Below are 16636 nucleotides of genomic sequence, written 5' to 3' on the forward strand. Positions count from 1 at the left end.
TCCCAAAATGTACAAGGAGATATCAAGTTTAAAAAGTCACGAACTGTGATCAAACCAAATGCAGTGAAATTAGGAATTTTACACTTAAAAAACTCAGTTAGCTTTAGACCATAGGATTAGCATTTTGCATATGTGAGTATCATTGACTTGCTCATTTTATTTTTATGGATAAGAAACAAACTATTATTGGAGGGAGAAGAAAGTGTACAAAAACAAAGTTTATGTAAGCTTGCACTCATATACCTAATATTTTAATTTCTTTTCTAGGCAGGTATTTTCTCTGATATTAGAGGCTATTACTTGGTGCTCTACGCTGAATGACCTATTTTTGAGAAAGGCATGGATTACTTTCAGGCATTTTCCATACACAATTGGATCATGATAATATTTTGAGGCAATTCAATTTATTCCACACGTGAATAGTTTTGAATTCAAAGTTTAGTTTTTCGATTTCAATCTGGCATATGATATTTGAATAGCAGAAGCACTTTCAGTGTCATTTTAATTTTCTGAAAGGTAACTAAGTGAAACAATATTTTGTCATTTTTCTTCAAGTAAATAAACTAATGTTTCGTAATCTTTATGTAAGTACTATTGTCAATCCAAAGCCACAAGAAATACCATTCAAAAGGGACTCAAGAAAAGCGATATTGTCGCTAGAACTGAATATGAATGGTTTCTTATAGCATGTATATCCATATATAGCAAGCAAAGTTTCACTTCATTGGTTTTTAGGTGCTAGACCGTCTTTTTAGTTACTTTCTATGGAAATTATTCATGCCTGTTGTAGATAATGGTTTCAAAACCCGCAGCAAAGTGAGGGCAAATTTTCTAGTTCAAACTAAACAAAGAACCAAATAAAAAACCATTCAATCTCATGGTAAAATGCCATTCCATCAAATAAGAATGCAAATAAACATAGAAAACGGGACTAGCTACAACTAGAAGAATCAAATTTCTCATTGTCATAGACAGCCATAACAAATAATTTCATCCCAATAGCCATAATAAATAATTTCATCCAATTTTATCATAAAGATTGGAGGGATCGCAGTGACTCTATTCTTGAGCCATCTTCAATCCGGAACACACAAAACCATCGTCGTTCTCCTTTTTGAATGAAAACTCTCAGACCACATATCGTATATTAGTCCATTTTTGTGGCTTTAGAAACCCTATAATTATTTTGATCGAATGCAACTTAGTAGAAGGAAGTAGGGTGTTAAAATGACAGAAATAACCCTGAACACAAGTCATGTGACTCGCACATGACTTACTTTGAATGGAAAACTTAACGGAATTAGGATGAGATGACAAATTGATAATATGGGAAAGTTGGTATGACAGATTGCTAAAATTTTAGTTTGTTTGACAAATTGAAAAATATGTACAAGTTTATATGAGATTTCAAAAATTTTCCTTTTTCCCAAATTATCTATTCTGAAGTTGAGGAGCAATTGACCGTAGCTTAGCTATAGTCAAATCTTTGCCACTCAATTTCACACTATTTACAACAATGCCATCAAAATGGGGCTGGGTTGGGAGGGTAATTCTCAAAAGTTGAGAGCGTAATTTTGTCCGTATGGTTTAGAACGGATTGCGATGGGTTTAGACGCGTGCGCTGTTTTCTCATCTCTCACAATCTTTCATCTTCCTCTGCTTTTCCTCTCTCCCCGTTCCCCATATCCCTCGACATGAAGCACACAAACCAAGTAGTCACAGTCGAAAGCCTCAAACATGGCAGAGGCGAAATGGAGGTGCAGTGACGGACGACAACCGCCTCCGGTGTTGATGATTTTGGCCGTCGGAAAGCGTCCTCGCTCCGATTATGGTATGTTGAATTTCTCGATTCTCCCTTTATTTGAGTCTCCTCTCTCCTTTTGCGTTTGTTTAGGGTTTATAAATTAGGGTTTTTAGGGTTTTCTCGCTTTTTTTTTCTTCAGAAATTGCACTGTATTTCTTAGATCAGAGCTGTTCGTATTTTGAAAAAAATTGAACTAATGTTGATTTTAGCTTTCGTTTATCTGGTAATTACTCTGAACCGCCAAAAGATTTGAAATTTCTGGTAATTGTTCTCATTGTTTTTTGACAATTTGTATAAATTGCTGCCATTGTGTTGTGAAGTGTTATGAGTATTTCAAAGAACACTGATTCTATCAATTGCAATTCTGCAGATGACTAATGAAAAAAAACGCCTAGAAAACACCATCAAATGATGTTTTAATCAATTGACAAAAGTGTAATTACTCACATTTTAACAAATTAAGGTTTCTTATTTCACTTTTTTGCAGGAAGCTATTAATTCTGCATCAAGCGGAGAAGTGGCTGACGGTCAACGTAAGCTCATAGCTCTTGCAGCTGCACGAGGAAACTCAAGTGCAGTAAATCCAACGGCCCAAATCCTCCTGACCAAAGGACTTGGGCCGTTGATTATGTAGTTCGTGGATTCTGTGCTGCTGTGGTATATTTAAATGTTGCCGTCCTCCACTGTTTGAGCCTGGGCCTCCTCCACCACCGTAGTGGTATATTTTCTTAGGAGCCTACTTTGCATGAATTATTTTGTGTAATTGGTTGACTTAAATCTTTTTTTGATCTAACTATTCCAATTTGGCTAATTTGTTTTTTAATTTTTTATTATATTGTAGTGGTATTTTGGGTATGCTATCTTTGGATGCTTAGAAAGATAGTAATTTACTTTTGTGTTTGATTTTTCACTAATGGTATGTTGTGATGGGGTTTAGTAATTTTCAGTATTCTTCAATTATTTTGAATTTGCAAAATCAAATAACTTGTGGAAATAAATTAATATTTCATTAATCTGTATGTAAGAGGACTTTACAATATGTCATCAAGTTTAGACCGACAACAATGAATGGCAAACTTAGGATTAATGCCTCTATTAATTTGATGTTTTCTCATGGTCAAGAAATATATACAGCTGTCTTATTTATTGGACAACATCACTCATCCTCTATATTTAATATTAATTGCTTTTCTTAATCTATTTTTCTGTCAATCTTTTCTGCTACCTAATCTCATTTGTTTTTCGATTTTGTGAAATGTTTTGGAAGCGGGAGTGTGTGAAATGTATTGATGCTGATGATAGTGCCGAATTTGGTGACACTCCTCCACTAGCAGAGCAGTAACAGAGCTTCTTCCAACTCAAATTTAATGATTCAAGCTGCGTAAGATTTGCATAACATTCCCAAGTTGTAGTCGATGTGCCTGAGTGTGGTTGAGTGCTTGACTAATGAATGTAACCACTAAGATTTGGATTGTTTTTGGGGGGTAAGAAATAACATTGCTAATTTCGGATTTATGGGTTTGAATTTTTGTCAAGTATGTGATTCTTTGTTCTCTGTGTATTGATTGACTGATGAAAAAATGTAGCCATAAAATATTGATTTTGACAATTTTGATTATGAGATTGCCTCTTTATATAATGTACAATTTTTGTAGTTGCCTTCAATGTTGTTGTCATTGGCTCGGGTGCTCAAAAGATCTATACAACGTCGTTTTGCCAATAATGTGGGTATTGAGTTGAATATCATAAAAGTGAACATCTGTAACTATAGATCTGCAAATGTTTGGTAGATAGAGCAATTTGGGAATTTGTTACCTAAACATTGATGGATAACATGTAATCATTTTTTTTTTTACGTAAATGTTGAATGTTGAATGCCTTATCATTTTGGTTTTTAACATGCCATTGTTTATCTATATCCAAAATAAGTCTGAATCTTTTCAAATAAATGTTACTTTCTGATTTGAGAAATTGTAATTCACCTTTTATTGATCTTTTCCTATATTTCAAAATCCGCGGTGGAGCGTGGACATTTTTTCTAGTATGAAACTTATTTTGCACAACCATTAACAAATTGTTTGCACCTTTACGCAATGTCCATTAGAAAAGCCACAAGTTTCTCAACCAAGCAAATTGGCATCATAATATCCAACGGGTGCAAATTAGCCTTTTCTCATTTTTTAATTTTCTTTTGAAAAACACAAAGGAGCAGGTGCAGCCACCACCATTACTATGTCTATCCAAACATCAAATGCCTTTCTTTCTTTTTCTTCTGCAAAACGGCCACAGTACCCAAACTCTTATTTTCTATAAGAAGCTTGCTAAAGACCAACTACCACATCAACTAACTGAACTACTTATATTATTGGGGTGATTTTTAGTCATCACCCTCAAGTGGTGGTAATGTTTACCATCTTATTTATTGCTGTTGTATGGGTATAAATTTTAAGATTTGTTCCATCCAAGGTATTAAACTCATATGATGGTGATAAATAAGGTAATGAACATCACCATCATTTGAGTGTGGAGAACAAAAATATTCTTATGATATTGTACGCAAAAGGGGAAAATTTCCTAATTGCAAAAGCAAAATAGAGATGTAATAATTAAAGAGTTTTTAAGCTCTTAATTAATGGTATTTAATTTGCTTGGTAACAAAAATTATTTGGGAGTCAGTCACCTACCGCATGCATGCAAAATGAAGGAGACAATTCATAGACCAAATTACACCACCATATCCTTTGGAACTTCACTTATAGCCCCATGTTCACTTGGAAGACATGAAAATTATGAACAAAATTGATTTTTCTCCTAACCATGCCAACTGGGTCATGATAAATTTATAACTCAATCAAGTTTATTTGCTTTGATAATTAATTTTTGAGGTAACAATTTATGATGAGATTCCTTAAATACTAACAATTAGAGGACAATATTAATTGGAGTGCGTTAAAGATAGGGCAATAAGTGACACATCTATAAGTCACATTATCGTGACATATCTTTGTACTAAAAACAAATTTGTTAGTATCCTGTTGATTACCGTTAAAAAAATCTCTATCAATTGTAATAATTCTAAATTCAAATCCATTAATGAACGGTTGAAAATTTTCATTTTTGCAGTTTTAATAGAAACTCTTTCTTGCCACTTAGTACTACGGTCTAGTAGTATTATCTTCACTTGTAAGTGGGAGGTTTTGGGTTCGATTCTTGTCAAAGACGAATTTGAACCACATTATTGTTAGCTCATTGTGAGGCTAAGCCTATCCCATTTCTCTTAGTGTAGATAATATCAATTGTTCGAAAAAAAAGAAAAAAAAAACTCTTTCATTGTCAAGATTAGTAGAACGACTGCTAAAACCATTGGATTAGAATTTAGAATGCATATGAGAGTATTGATAGCAACAATGCTAGAAAACCTTGATTTGTCATAGCCCATGGGCTTTAAAGTTGGGGTTAAAATTCAACAAAAAAATGGCCATTTGGAAACCCTATTAACCATACCAATCAACTTGAACCCAATTCCCTTCACTTATATGGAAGAGTTCATATAAGTAACAGTCTGAGATTAGTCAATTTTCAATAAACATGTCTAGTCAACTTGGTGTTTAGAAGAACATTGTTTAGCTTTAGATCACAATGAACTATCGGTGTTTCGCTATGGTTATGAAAATAATCCAGTGAATAATAGCAACACCAATAACAATATCTAGCCCTTGAAGAAGATTTTATTCTTGGATGTATTGATCTCTTTCCTCTTCAATTACAGGAGATGGATGCAAATCATGCAACCACTCCTCTAAACTCCTTTGGTGCATCAACTCAAAGACTAGAGCCTTGAAATCATCATCGAGAAAACATGCAGATATGACCTTGACGAGATTTTGATGCTTGATATTTCTCAAAGCCTCATATTCGGCTATGAACCTCTTTGTTAAACACCTTCATATCTACAAGTACAAGCCGAGCTTTATTGTCAGTATAAACAACCCCCTTGTATACAAACTCGAAACTGCCAACACCAGTCAAATTAGCTGAAGAAAACCGATAAGTGACTTTTGATAAAGTAGCATATGACACTTGCAAGTAGAGCAAGTCCGAATACTAAAGAGATTATTAATTTCAAGCTATGAGCTAATCTTCTTTTCTTGGAGCTCTTTAGATCTGCCAATGGGCAGCTTGAGATTAGGAATTCCCTTGCAGAATCTCGTGTTGTCAACAATTGAAATAGAACCTTGATTTTCGAAAACACCTTACACTGATGGTGGTCAAGTCTGATAGGAACTAGATTTTAATTGATGTGAATATTACACAAAAATACCAAGTACAAGAAGTACACTCTTCACACAATGAACCTCATTGGTGATTATTTACATCGCAAAGTTCCACATCTACTATGGTAACATAAAAACTAGACTTCACAGACAGTATACAAAATTTCTCTATCACAAAAGCACATAAAAAAGAGTTTTTATCCAAGAAAAGTATTCCTAATGGAATGAATTTCAGATGCAGCGTCATTGATATTCTTTAGTTGATCTGTTGCGGATTCAGCAGAACAAGCAATTCCAATTCTAAATATTGAACTCAAGCACACCTCAACTTTATGAGTTCTCCCACTGCATTGATTGGGATTCTCGTTCGTGCCTCCTTCAAGAAGTGGTGCGTCTGCAATCTCAGTAATTCGCCCGGGGAAAGCCATCTTGACAAAATTATGAAGGTTCAAGTTATCACCAAACATGTTGTCAGTTGGTCTCTTCCCTGTAAACATCTCCAACAAAAGAATGCCAAAGCTGTAGACGTCACCATTCGTTGACACCTCACTCCCCATGCCATACTCTACAATTCAAACATCACATTTGTGTATAAATAGTTCAGTTTGAATTTTGTAAATTAAATACTCCAAAATAAAAAAGGAAATATAATGAAGTATATATCGAACATGTATATACCTGGAGCTGCATAACCAACCGTTCCTCTTATTCCAACGGAACTTGTCTGACTCTGAATTGCTGAAACATTACTCGTTAATTGTGAGAGAAACCTTACTAATCCAAAGTCTGAAACATGGCCAGTCAATTCGTTGTCCAAGAGAACGTTGCTTGGCTTGAGATCACAATGAACTATTGGCATTTCACAATGATTATGAAGATAATCCAATGCACAAGCAACACCAATGGCAATTTCTAGCCTTTGAAGAAGACTTAAATTCTTGGGTACGTGATCTCTTAACTCTTCAGTTCCAGTAGGTGGATGCAGGCACTCCTCTAAGCTCCCGTTGTCCATGAACTCATAAACTAGAGCTTTGAAATCATTACCATGAAAATCAACACTTGAACACACAGTTATAATCTTGACGAGATTTCGGTGCCTAATATTTCTCAAAGCTTCACATTCGGCTATGAAACTCATCGAAGCTCCATGGTGTAACAAGTTAAACACCTTCACGGCAACAAGTTGAGCTTTATCATCCTCATCAAGAACTCCTTTGTACACAGACCCAAAACTACCAGCACCAATTAAATTAGCCTCTGAGAACCCATCAGTAACTTTGAGTAGAGTAGCATATGACACTTGCAAAATAGTGTTCCCCAAAGTGCTTAATGAAATTTCTTTCCTTTTCTTCCTCGACGAACAAAGAAAGAAATAGGAGAACACCATGGCTATTCCTAGAAGAGCAAGTCCAAATACTAAAGGGAGTATTAGTTTCAAGCTACGAGACAATCTTCGTTTCTTGGTCTCTTTAGACTTGCACTTGGGAAGCTTTAAATTAGCAACAGGGCTGCACAGATTAGTGTTGCCAACAACTGAAATAGCACTCGCATTTTTGAAAACACCTCCAGTTGGTACCACTCCCCAAAATTGATTGAATGATAAGTTCAGATTACTCAGGATTCTAAAGCCTTCTAAAAAATTTGGAATTTCACTTGAAAAATTATTGCGAGAAAGGTCTAGATCTCGAATCCCTCTCACTGAACTCATAGACAAAGGAATGGACCCGTTGAAGAAGTTTCCTTGCAAATGCAGGACTTCTAAACTCTCACAACCACCAAGGCTACTGGGGAGTTCTCCAGATAACATGTTATCAGAAAGATAAAGTTCACTTAGACTCTGGAAATTCCCAACCTCCGGGGGAAGGGAACCTGTGAAGAGGTTATTAGACAAGTCCAAAGAAATCGATAAGGAGGGGAGTCTAAAAACTTGTTTGGGTATTGTGCCGTTAAGAAGGTTATAAGAGAGATTCAACGCTTGCAACCCATGGCATTCACCCAGACCTGAAGGAATGCTGCCCTCAAGATAATTTCCATCCAACCCAAGATAGTATAACCTGGTTAAATTTACTAAGGAAGACGGAATATTTCCGGATAATTTGGTCATGAAAATATCTAATCTTCCAAGGTTTGAAAGCTTACCCATGTCAGAGGGGATGTTACCTGTGAAGCTATTATTCCCCAAATACAACGATTGCAAGCTCACCAGATTCCCTATCCCAGATGGGATGCTTCCATATATTTGGTTACCGCCAACCCAAAACGTTTCAAGTTTGGTTGAGAGATTGCATACTGACATGGGCAATGTCCCTCCAAAATTGTTGTTGTTAATAAGCAACGATTGTAACTGGGTGGCATTGGTCAAGTCCCAGAGAAAACTGAGGTCACCATCTTTACCGCTTCCAATATTATTATATTGAATGTTGAACCGCCAGAGGTTGTGAAGCTTTTGGAGATTCGGTACCTGTCCGATTAGGTTGTTCTCCCCAACTTCAAATAACCAAACACTAGTGACGTTGAATATTGAGGGAGGTATGGACCCAGTGAGTTGGTTTGAGTGGACGCCGAAGTATTCGAGATCAGGAAGACTTTTGCCAATATCTGATGGAATACTCCCTTGAATTTGGTTACTGTTTATGGAAAATGTAACAAGAGAAGAGAGGTTATAAATGGAGGAAGGGATGCTACCAGACAACTGATTTAACCCCAATGCCAAGATGGTTAATTTTTTCAATTGGCCAAGAGAACTGGGGATGTTTCCCATCAAGTTATTACTAACAATACCTAGTCCCCATAGAGACGAAAGGTTCCCTAAAGGAGGGACCTGTCCCGTTATATTATTAAAGCTTAATGAAACATTTTGCAGTTTCGACAGCAATCCAATTTCTGAAGGAATTTTACCCACCAACTTGTTGCGAGAGAAATTCACATGGATAAGGTTCAAGCAATATGATATATTGTGAGGAATACTGCCACTAAACGAGTTAACGTCTAATCGCAATATATGCAATCTACGCAAATTCCCAATTTGTGAAGGAATTTCATGACTGAAGCTGTTGTTTTGGAGCCACAGCTCCCTTAGAAAACTTAGATTACCTATGTTTGGGGATAGTTTCCCTACCAGATTTTGAGATTGCAGGTCCAGGTTAGTGACCCTTTGGCGATGTCGACTGCACATCACACCATGCCTCATGCAAAAGTGCGTGGATTCGTTCCAGGAGCTCATCACGTTGTAATTGTGGAGATCTTGCTTTATTTGAGCTTTGATGGCAAGCAACGCTAGCCTATCCGTCGCATTCCCTCCGAGTCCCGATTGTAGGGAGCTCCAACAGCAAACGAACACTGCACTGAAAAGCAAGTATATTAAGATCAATTTCAAAACCAAAACCCCCATTCCTGATCTGGTTAACTATATAAGTAGAGAGAGAAGCAGAAAGAAATAGAGAGATGGGTGTTAAGTTGTGAGTTTGGTGAGTTCCATTTGTTGCTTGACAAGGAAATTTATAGAAGGATAGGATCATAGGGGGAACTTACACCACGGTTTATGGTTCTTGAAATTCAAATATGAGAAGGAATATTAGGACCTATTGTCTGGCACTTTCTGTACGCCAAGGACCAAGACCATTAAAGCACCTTGATTCCAGGAGCTGACTGGAACCATTTGGCAACCATTTGGCAACCATCCAAAATGAAAAAAACAAATACATGGAATCCTATATTTTGGTTACATCAGACGTCACGCTGGTGTCAATATGAAAGTTTGAAATCTCTACATTTTTTGAGGGGCTGGACTGTGAGATTGCTGATTTTCTCATAGTTCCCCTAAAGTACCATTGCAAGAAACCTTTCTAAATATTGTAACAGTTACCAGTTAGAACAAACTTTCTTAATTTTTAAACTTCATGGGGGCTAAAGACTCGAGAGCATTGATTTAAAATTGTAACATGAAGGTTTAAGTCCCCATTAAACACGTTGGCAGTGGGTCTCTTCCTTGTAAACATCTCCTGCAAGAGAATTTCAAAACTGTAGACACATCCAATTATTAACGCCTCACTTCCCATACCATACTTTGCCATTCAAACATCAGAAAATATTGTTAGCAAACTGAGAACAAAATAGTTGAATTATGCAAAATTTAAAAATTAAAAAAAAAAAAGGATATTGTGGAGAGGATGTGAATATTTACCTAAAATCACATAACCAATCGTTCTTCAATATTAGTCGGTGGATGCAGCCACTTCTCTAAGCTTCCGTTTTCCATGTACTCATAAACCAAAGCCTTGAAATCATTACCAAGAGAATCAACACTTGAACATGCAGTTATAATCCTGACGAGATTTCGATGCTTGAAATTTCTCAAAGCCTCACATTCATATAAAGAACAATATGCCAGTACAAAACCAATTTATAGTACTAGCAAAGTACATTGTAGAAGCAATTTCCTGACTCAGAATTTTGTGAGTCATTTCTTAAATTACATTTCTTGAAGGCATTAGATTAAACGGCAAACTAGAACGACTGAATGCAACCATGATCGTATTAATAAGCAAGCACTTCTATCTATCAAATATTAAGGCGGAAGTTAATTTACCAAACAATAAATATTTTGTGACTTGCAATTCCATTTTGACGTAGGGACACTGCTCAAATAATGACACCAGGAACAATGATTGTTTAGATTGACCGCTCAAAAAAGAGTATACCTGTCAAAAACATGACGACTGTTAGAAAATGCCTGCATATTCTGATACTACGTAGATACGAGGAAAATGAACTTTTATTTCCAATAACAATACAACAACCTGCCAACACATACAACCCAAAACAACAAAGTAGAAGCCGCTATCAACAAAGTGACCAATTAGTACCACACAGAGAACAGCGATAACGATAACACAATGCCGTCTCCAAACCATTCTGATCAGAAACAAGCAGATACAGAGACTATTCGCAATGACAATAATGAAGACATATTACAGGACACATGATATCTACATATCTACACAAAATCCAGTTCTCTGATTTGATAAAAAAAAATGTGCACGCGCAAACTCTGGCTACCAGATTCTCATGCAGGGAATTGATTAGGTTCATGAAGTCAAAAAATTAAATCAGACATCGAGGAGGAGCTTACCCAACAATCAATAGTATCAAAGAGAGGACCCAAATACATATTGATACGTATTGTGTTTAGATTTAACTAGAGTACTAACACGTCCAGGGGGAGCATTCCGTTGGGTAAGCCATTTAAACAGGGGATGGATCAAAAACAAAAATCCAAGAAAAAATCTGGAGACAAATCCTCCAATTTGAGCAAAGTTGTCCACGTGTGGTAGAATTCCCACTGCTAAGTTTATTATGATGATGAAAAGGAGAGTAAGCCATGCTGCTAACTGCGGATAGAAATCTGAAACTGTAAGATCAAAGGGTCATGCACATACTATAAAGAGGTGCATCATTGAGTATACAGAAACTTTATTTACCTTATTTACATACATTGTCCAATTTGATATGAGCTCTGAAAGCATGCTTCCGAGTAAACCAAAAAGTGCACCAGAAGCACCAACAGAAATACCATATAGAATAAAAAGAGCTGAAAGCAAACTCCCACCAAAACCAGACGTGAGATATAGGAAACCAATTCGAACTGCAGAAGAACAAATCAGAAAAACATTAGAATTTCAAACCAATTACTATAAAACTATAAATTTTTCAATCTTTTCAAATAGACGGCATCTTGAAACATTTCAAAATGAGGCGCCATGTCTACATGTACAGGATATCCATAACAATCCTTGTTCCCACAAATGTGATGGAAAACTGAAATAATCTCTCCGCTTCCGTTTCAAGCAATTTTATTCTGTAAAATGGAAAACCATGTCTAAAACTAAAGTTTGAACCCCATATTTGGCGTATAAACTATTTTCTTTGCTCACCGCTGAATAAAACGTCCTCTTGTTTCCATCAAACCTAGCAACATACTGGTGTAAGTTACAATGCAACCAACACTGCATGACCACTACTCTAGGATTACAATTCAATAAACAAATGCATAGAAATCCTCTGTAGATTAATCGCAAGGTAGCTAAAGCCATCCGGAAAGTGTTTCTCTTCTAGATTTATGAAAGAAGTTTTGCACTTGGTAACTAATTTATTATTCTACAACTTATGCCGTGTGCTTTATCTTTTACTACAAACACTTATGGATGTGGCCATACATGCATGATAACATACATGAAGCTAAAAATCCAGATGCATGCCAAATCCAAATTCTTGCTCAAGCCGAATTCCAATGAATACAAGACTCAGCATATTGGCAAGCACATGGAAAACTCCAGCATGTGATCACATACATGAGATCAGCTGCCATCCCTGGTGTTGATGAACCACTCCCACTCTTTGCGTGTCTAGAGCACCCATCTTTTCTAACCTTTAGGATGAAAACACATGAGAAACAAGTTTGATATGCAACTGAGACCTATTGACCCTTATGGGGCATGTCTATAGCTCTTATTTCCAAACAGATGATAGCTCCCTCGCCCTTGTAGTGCTACTTTTAGCAGTTATAGACTTTGGATGATGCATACCGAAATGAGCACATTAAACAGCTTAAAAGAATGACAAAACAAACAAGTCCTTTAAATGCATACCCGCTCTTACCAGATCGTTCTACCATTGGCCTCACAGACCAAGGAAAGTCAAACGAAAATTTTGAAACCAAGTCGCTAAAGAACACTAATGTAAAACTTTAAGCCTATAACATACTACAGGGGACATTTTGATTAACATAGCAATCTAATCAAACCAAGTAGTTCACTACTGTAGCTCTTCGAGCACCTTTCTTTATTGTTCAAGCATTTCCGATACGCCGACATCAAATAGACATCAAGCATTGCCTGAGTGTCACTAAATACCTAAAACCCTCATTACCTCTCAAGCTCCTTTAAGTTTCTCAACTAATCGTAGATTCGCTTCTATATTCACTAGGTTTCCCTAGTCCAACATTTGATTAAAAGCAGAATTACATCAAGCTTCATGCAGTTCAACTATTTTCTTTACACATATATCTAATATAACCAAAATTCCAAATCCACCAACTCAGAAAATTTGCCAAAATTTTTGTAAAAACATAACTTTCACAATTACTCCTACCTAAATAGGTCTCAACCTTGATTGATCCCACTCTAATTTCACAAAAAAAATAAAACGAGTCCAACCATCCAACCCTCCTCATCATAATTTCACCAAAAACACACAAACGAAAGCAACTTACATTAAATAGGACCGCCACTGCGTCAGTTCCTCACAATCCACAACTAAAATTTTCCAAATTTCCACATGCGAGCACCCAACAAATTCCGAAACACAAATTTCAACCCAAAACTGCAAACCCCAACAAATTTAAACACAGAAACTAATAAAAGAGTGAAGCTTTACGTGGTTGAAGACGGCCCAAGATGTGGGTTTTCCTTGAAGGGCTGAAAGGAGAGGCGATGAGATCTTCAGCCACGGTATTAGCAATATCTGTTTAGATTTTGTTTAAGTGTGAATTTTGTAAGTTTTTTATATTTTTTTTTGTTGTAAGTTTTTTTTTTTATTTTTTGGATTTTTTACCATAGAATTAATCCTGACTGTTGAATTTTTCAAAATTTTAATATCAAATGCGCCACAAAGTGTCATGTAGCACAACATCATATTTTTAAATTTCTTTTATCTTTTGAAATTTAATGATCCGGATCAACAAAATGTTAAAAATCCAACAGCTGTGGGATGCCCAGATTGGAGCCGTTTGGTTCACATCGGTGCATAGGATTGGGCGCCCAACTTTAAATTTTAATTAAAAAAATATTTACTAACTTTATTTAAGTGAATTTGGGCTTCCTTGGTCTTTTTGGCAACTCACATTTTGTTGTACACCCACCAATATGCTTAAATAATGAACTTTTATTATTACTAATTTCAATCATGCTTAACATATAGGGTAAATTAAATAGTAGCCCCTCAGGTTTGAGGTCTATTACAACCTCATACAACAACTTTAAAACATTTCACTTTCATACATCCAGTACCATTTTATTTCAAAATAACACATCCGTTAGATTTTCCATCCATTATTCTGTTAAATGCTGACATGGCTACCACATTTGTGCTGATGTGGCTGCCACGTGGAAAAAAAATATTTTTTTTTAAAAAAACCTAAATCTTCTAAATAAAAAAAAAAAAAAAAACTAGAAAATCCCGAAACCCAGATCCCTTCCTTCCCCCCTCCCCCACCCTTCTACAACTCCCAAAATCCTCTCTTCTCCCCGCAACCCCCAAACCCATATCCCCCATCTTCATCTTCTTCCCTGCAACCCAGAAATGATAACCCCCCTACCCCAAAACCAGAAACCCAGAACACCCCTGCCCCCGCCCCCAACCCACAACCCTCCCTCCCTCCGCACCCACCCTCTTTCCTTCTCTACACACCCTCCACTCTCCTCTACACACACCCTACCGCCGACCCAATTGCTTGTTCTACCGCCACATACCTGCAACAACAAAAAGAAGAAGAAGAAAAGGGAGGAAGAAGAAAAAAAAGAAACCCCTCAGGCCTTGCCATGACCCACCTCCCTTCCCCCCGCTCCGCCGCGACCCACGACCCACTTCCCTTCCCCCCCCCCCCCCCCCCGGCGCTACCTTCCCGCGAACTGGGCTTTTTTTTTTCTTTTTTTTTCTCTTTTTTTTTCTCCCTCTTCTTCTTCTTCTTCTTCTTGCAGATTTTGGGGGGACGAAGTGGGGTTTTTTTTTTTTGGGAGGGAGGGATGTGGGTTTCTGGGTGAGGTGGGTCGTGGGGGAGGGAGGGTTGCGGGGGGGGGGGGGGGGTTGGATTTCTTCTTTCTACATTTGGAGATCTGGGGCGGAGTGGTGACGGAGAGCTGGCGGCGAGAGGCTGAGCTGGAGAGGTCGGCCATGGATGATCAATTGAAGTTGTAGAGAGCGAGCAAACCAAAGAAACCCTTTTGCGCTTTGATGGTGAGGAAAATGAAGGGAGATAAATGTGAAGGGGAGGTTCTGGGTGAGGTGGGTCGCGGGGTGGGGGGTGGCGTGGTGGTGGGGGGATTTCTTCTTTCTGGGTTTCTGGTTTGGGGGGTTCACGGGGTGGGGGTTTCTTCTTTTATGGTTTTTTTTTTTCCCTTCTTCTTCCAAGGTTCAGGGGTTGGGGGATAATGGGATATGGGTTTCAAATTTTCAGGTTTTTTTTTTTTTAAATTTTTTTTAGAAGATTAAGGTTTTTTAAAAAAAATTAATTTTTTTGCCACGTGGCACACATTTGGCAGCTACGTGGCACAAATGTGGCAGCCACGTCAGCACTTAACGGATCAATGGATGGAAAATGTAACGGAGGTATTATTTTGAAATAAAATAGAACGTGAGGTATGAAAGTGAAATGTTTTAAAGATGTTGTATGAGGTTGTAATAGACCTCAAACCTGAGGGGCTACTATGTAATTTACCCTAACATATAATAAAATTTGAAGGGACCAGTTAGTACTAAGCACTAGGAGTATTCCTCTTCATTTGTAAGTGAGAGGTTTTAGGTTTGATTCTCGATAAAAACGAATTTAAACCACATTATGGTGGTTGTGCTTGTTCCATCACCAATGGTTGCATCATGTCTGGTGTTTGATTTTTTACTCGGATAATTCATGTAGCGATCTATTCATGTCACAGCCATCGCTAGGTCAACGAAACTGTGATGCAAAATTTGAAAACACATTAGAGTCAATAAGGATCATTAACATGCTCTTACAATGATTATGAACATTAATTTTGTCATTAGACGTGAGATAAAGTGATAAAATTTCAATTAAGATTGCTAGATGTGATTCGTGATGTGAAATGGTTAGCTTTCTTGAGTTCTATACCTTCCAATCTGTATAGAACATCTTATTTTTAAACAAAATTTCATTGTGCCCGGAACACCACATGCTATTGTTAATTTTTTTAAAATAAGTATTTTATCACTTGTATAACGACACGTGGTGAACCACTCACTAAAAAACCTCTCCTTATGTTTGTTGGCACAAATAAATGACAGTGTGCGTTACTAATTCTTATGAGGCTACATAGAATGTTTGTAACGTGGCAGTTATTTATTCATAAATAAATATTGGAACGAAAAAATTAAAAAATGTTGTGAATGTGTATAATGACCAAACAAGACATAGTTCTAATTAAGATTAAAATGTTGGGTTGTTACTAATTATACCTTTGGTAAATCAACGATTAGATGATTAGCTTGAACAATAAGTTATGCATTCCAGTTGTAGAATCTTTAAAGGATGGGTTTGAAATTTGATACTATATATGGTAAAGATAGAATTTCAAAATCCGCAAATTTCCATTTTTTTCAAACTTGTCTTTGTTTATTTCCTGATTTTTTTTCATTTCCTACCATATCAGATTATATTATATTTATTGACACACCCCGTCCCGAAGGAGGGCATGCTGGCCGTCACGTGAGAGTGACGTAACCATTTGCACAGTACGGAAGCTTTAAGATACAATTTAAATTGATA

The 16636-nt window shown here is 36.8% G+C and overlaps 1 protein-coding gene and 1 long non-coding RNA gene across 5 annotated transcripts in view; both read right to left on the reverse strand.

Annotated features, from left to right (window-relative positions):
- LOC126591225 (RHOMBOID-like protein 1) overlaps positions 1-16636 on the reverse strand; it is a 52465-nt gene that overhangs the window by 20379 nt on the left and 15450 nt on the right. For 2 of the 4 annotated variants that reach the window (XM_050256809.1, XM_050256807.1), the window contains exon 2: positions 11559-11722. In XM_050256809.1, the coding sequence (XP_050112766.1) occupies positions 11559-11722 (164 nt within the window). Of the gene's footprint in view, positions 1-9333; positions 9423-10594; positions 10779-11209; positions 11469-11558; positions 11723-12428; positions 12506-16636 lie in introns of those variants that run through there. The other 2 variants (XM_050256808.1, XM_050256811.1) reach the window with 2 other exon arrangements.
- Positions 14002-15903, reverse strand: LOC126591236 (uncharacterized). Its single transcript, XR_007612318.1, has 2 exons — positions 15572-15903; positions 14002-14043 (listed from the first exon to the last, which is right to left on the reverse strand). It is a non-coding gene; the product is annotated as an uncharacterized LOC126591236 (long non-coding RNA).

Source organism: Malus sylvestris, chromosome 11 (genome assembly GCF_916048215.2).
Source record: "Malus sylvestris chromosome 11, drMalSylv7.2, whole genome shotgun sequence".
Lineage (NCBI taxonomy): Eukaryota > Viridiplantae > Streptophyta > Magnoliopsida > Rosales > Rosaceae > Malus > Malus sylvestris.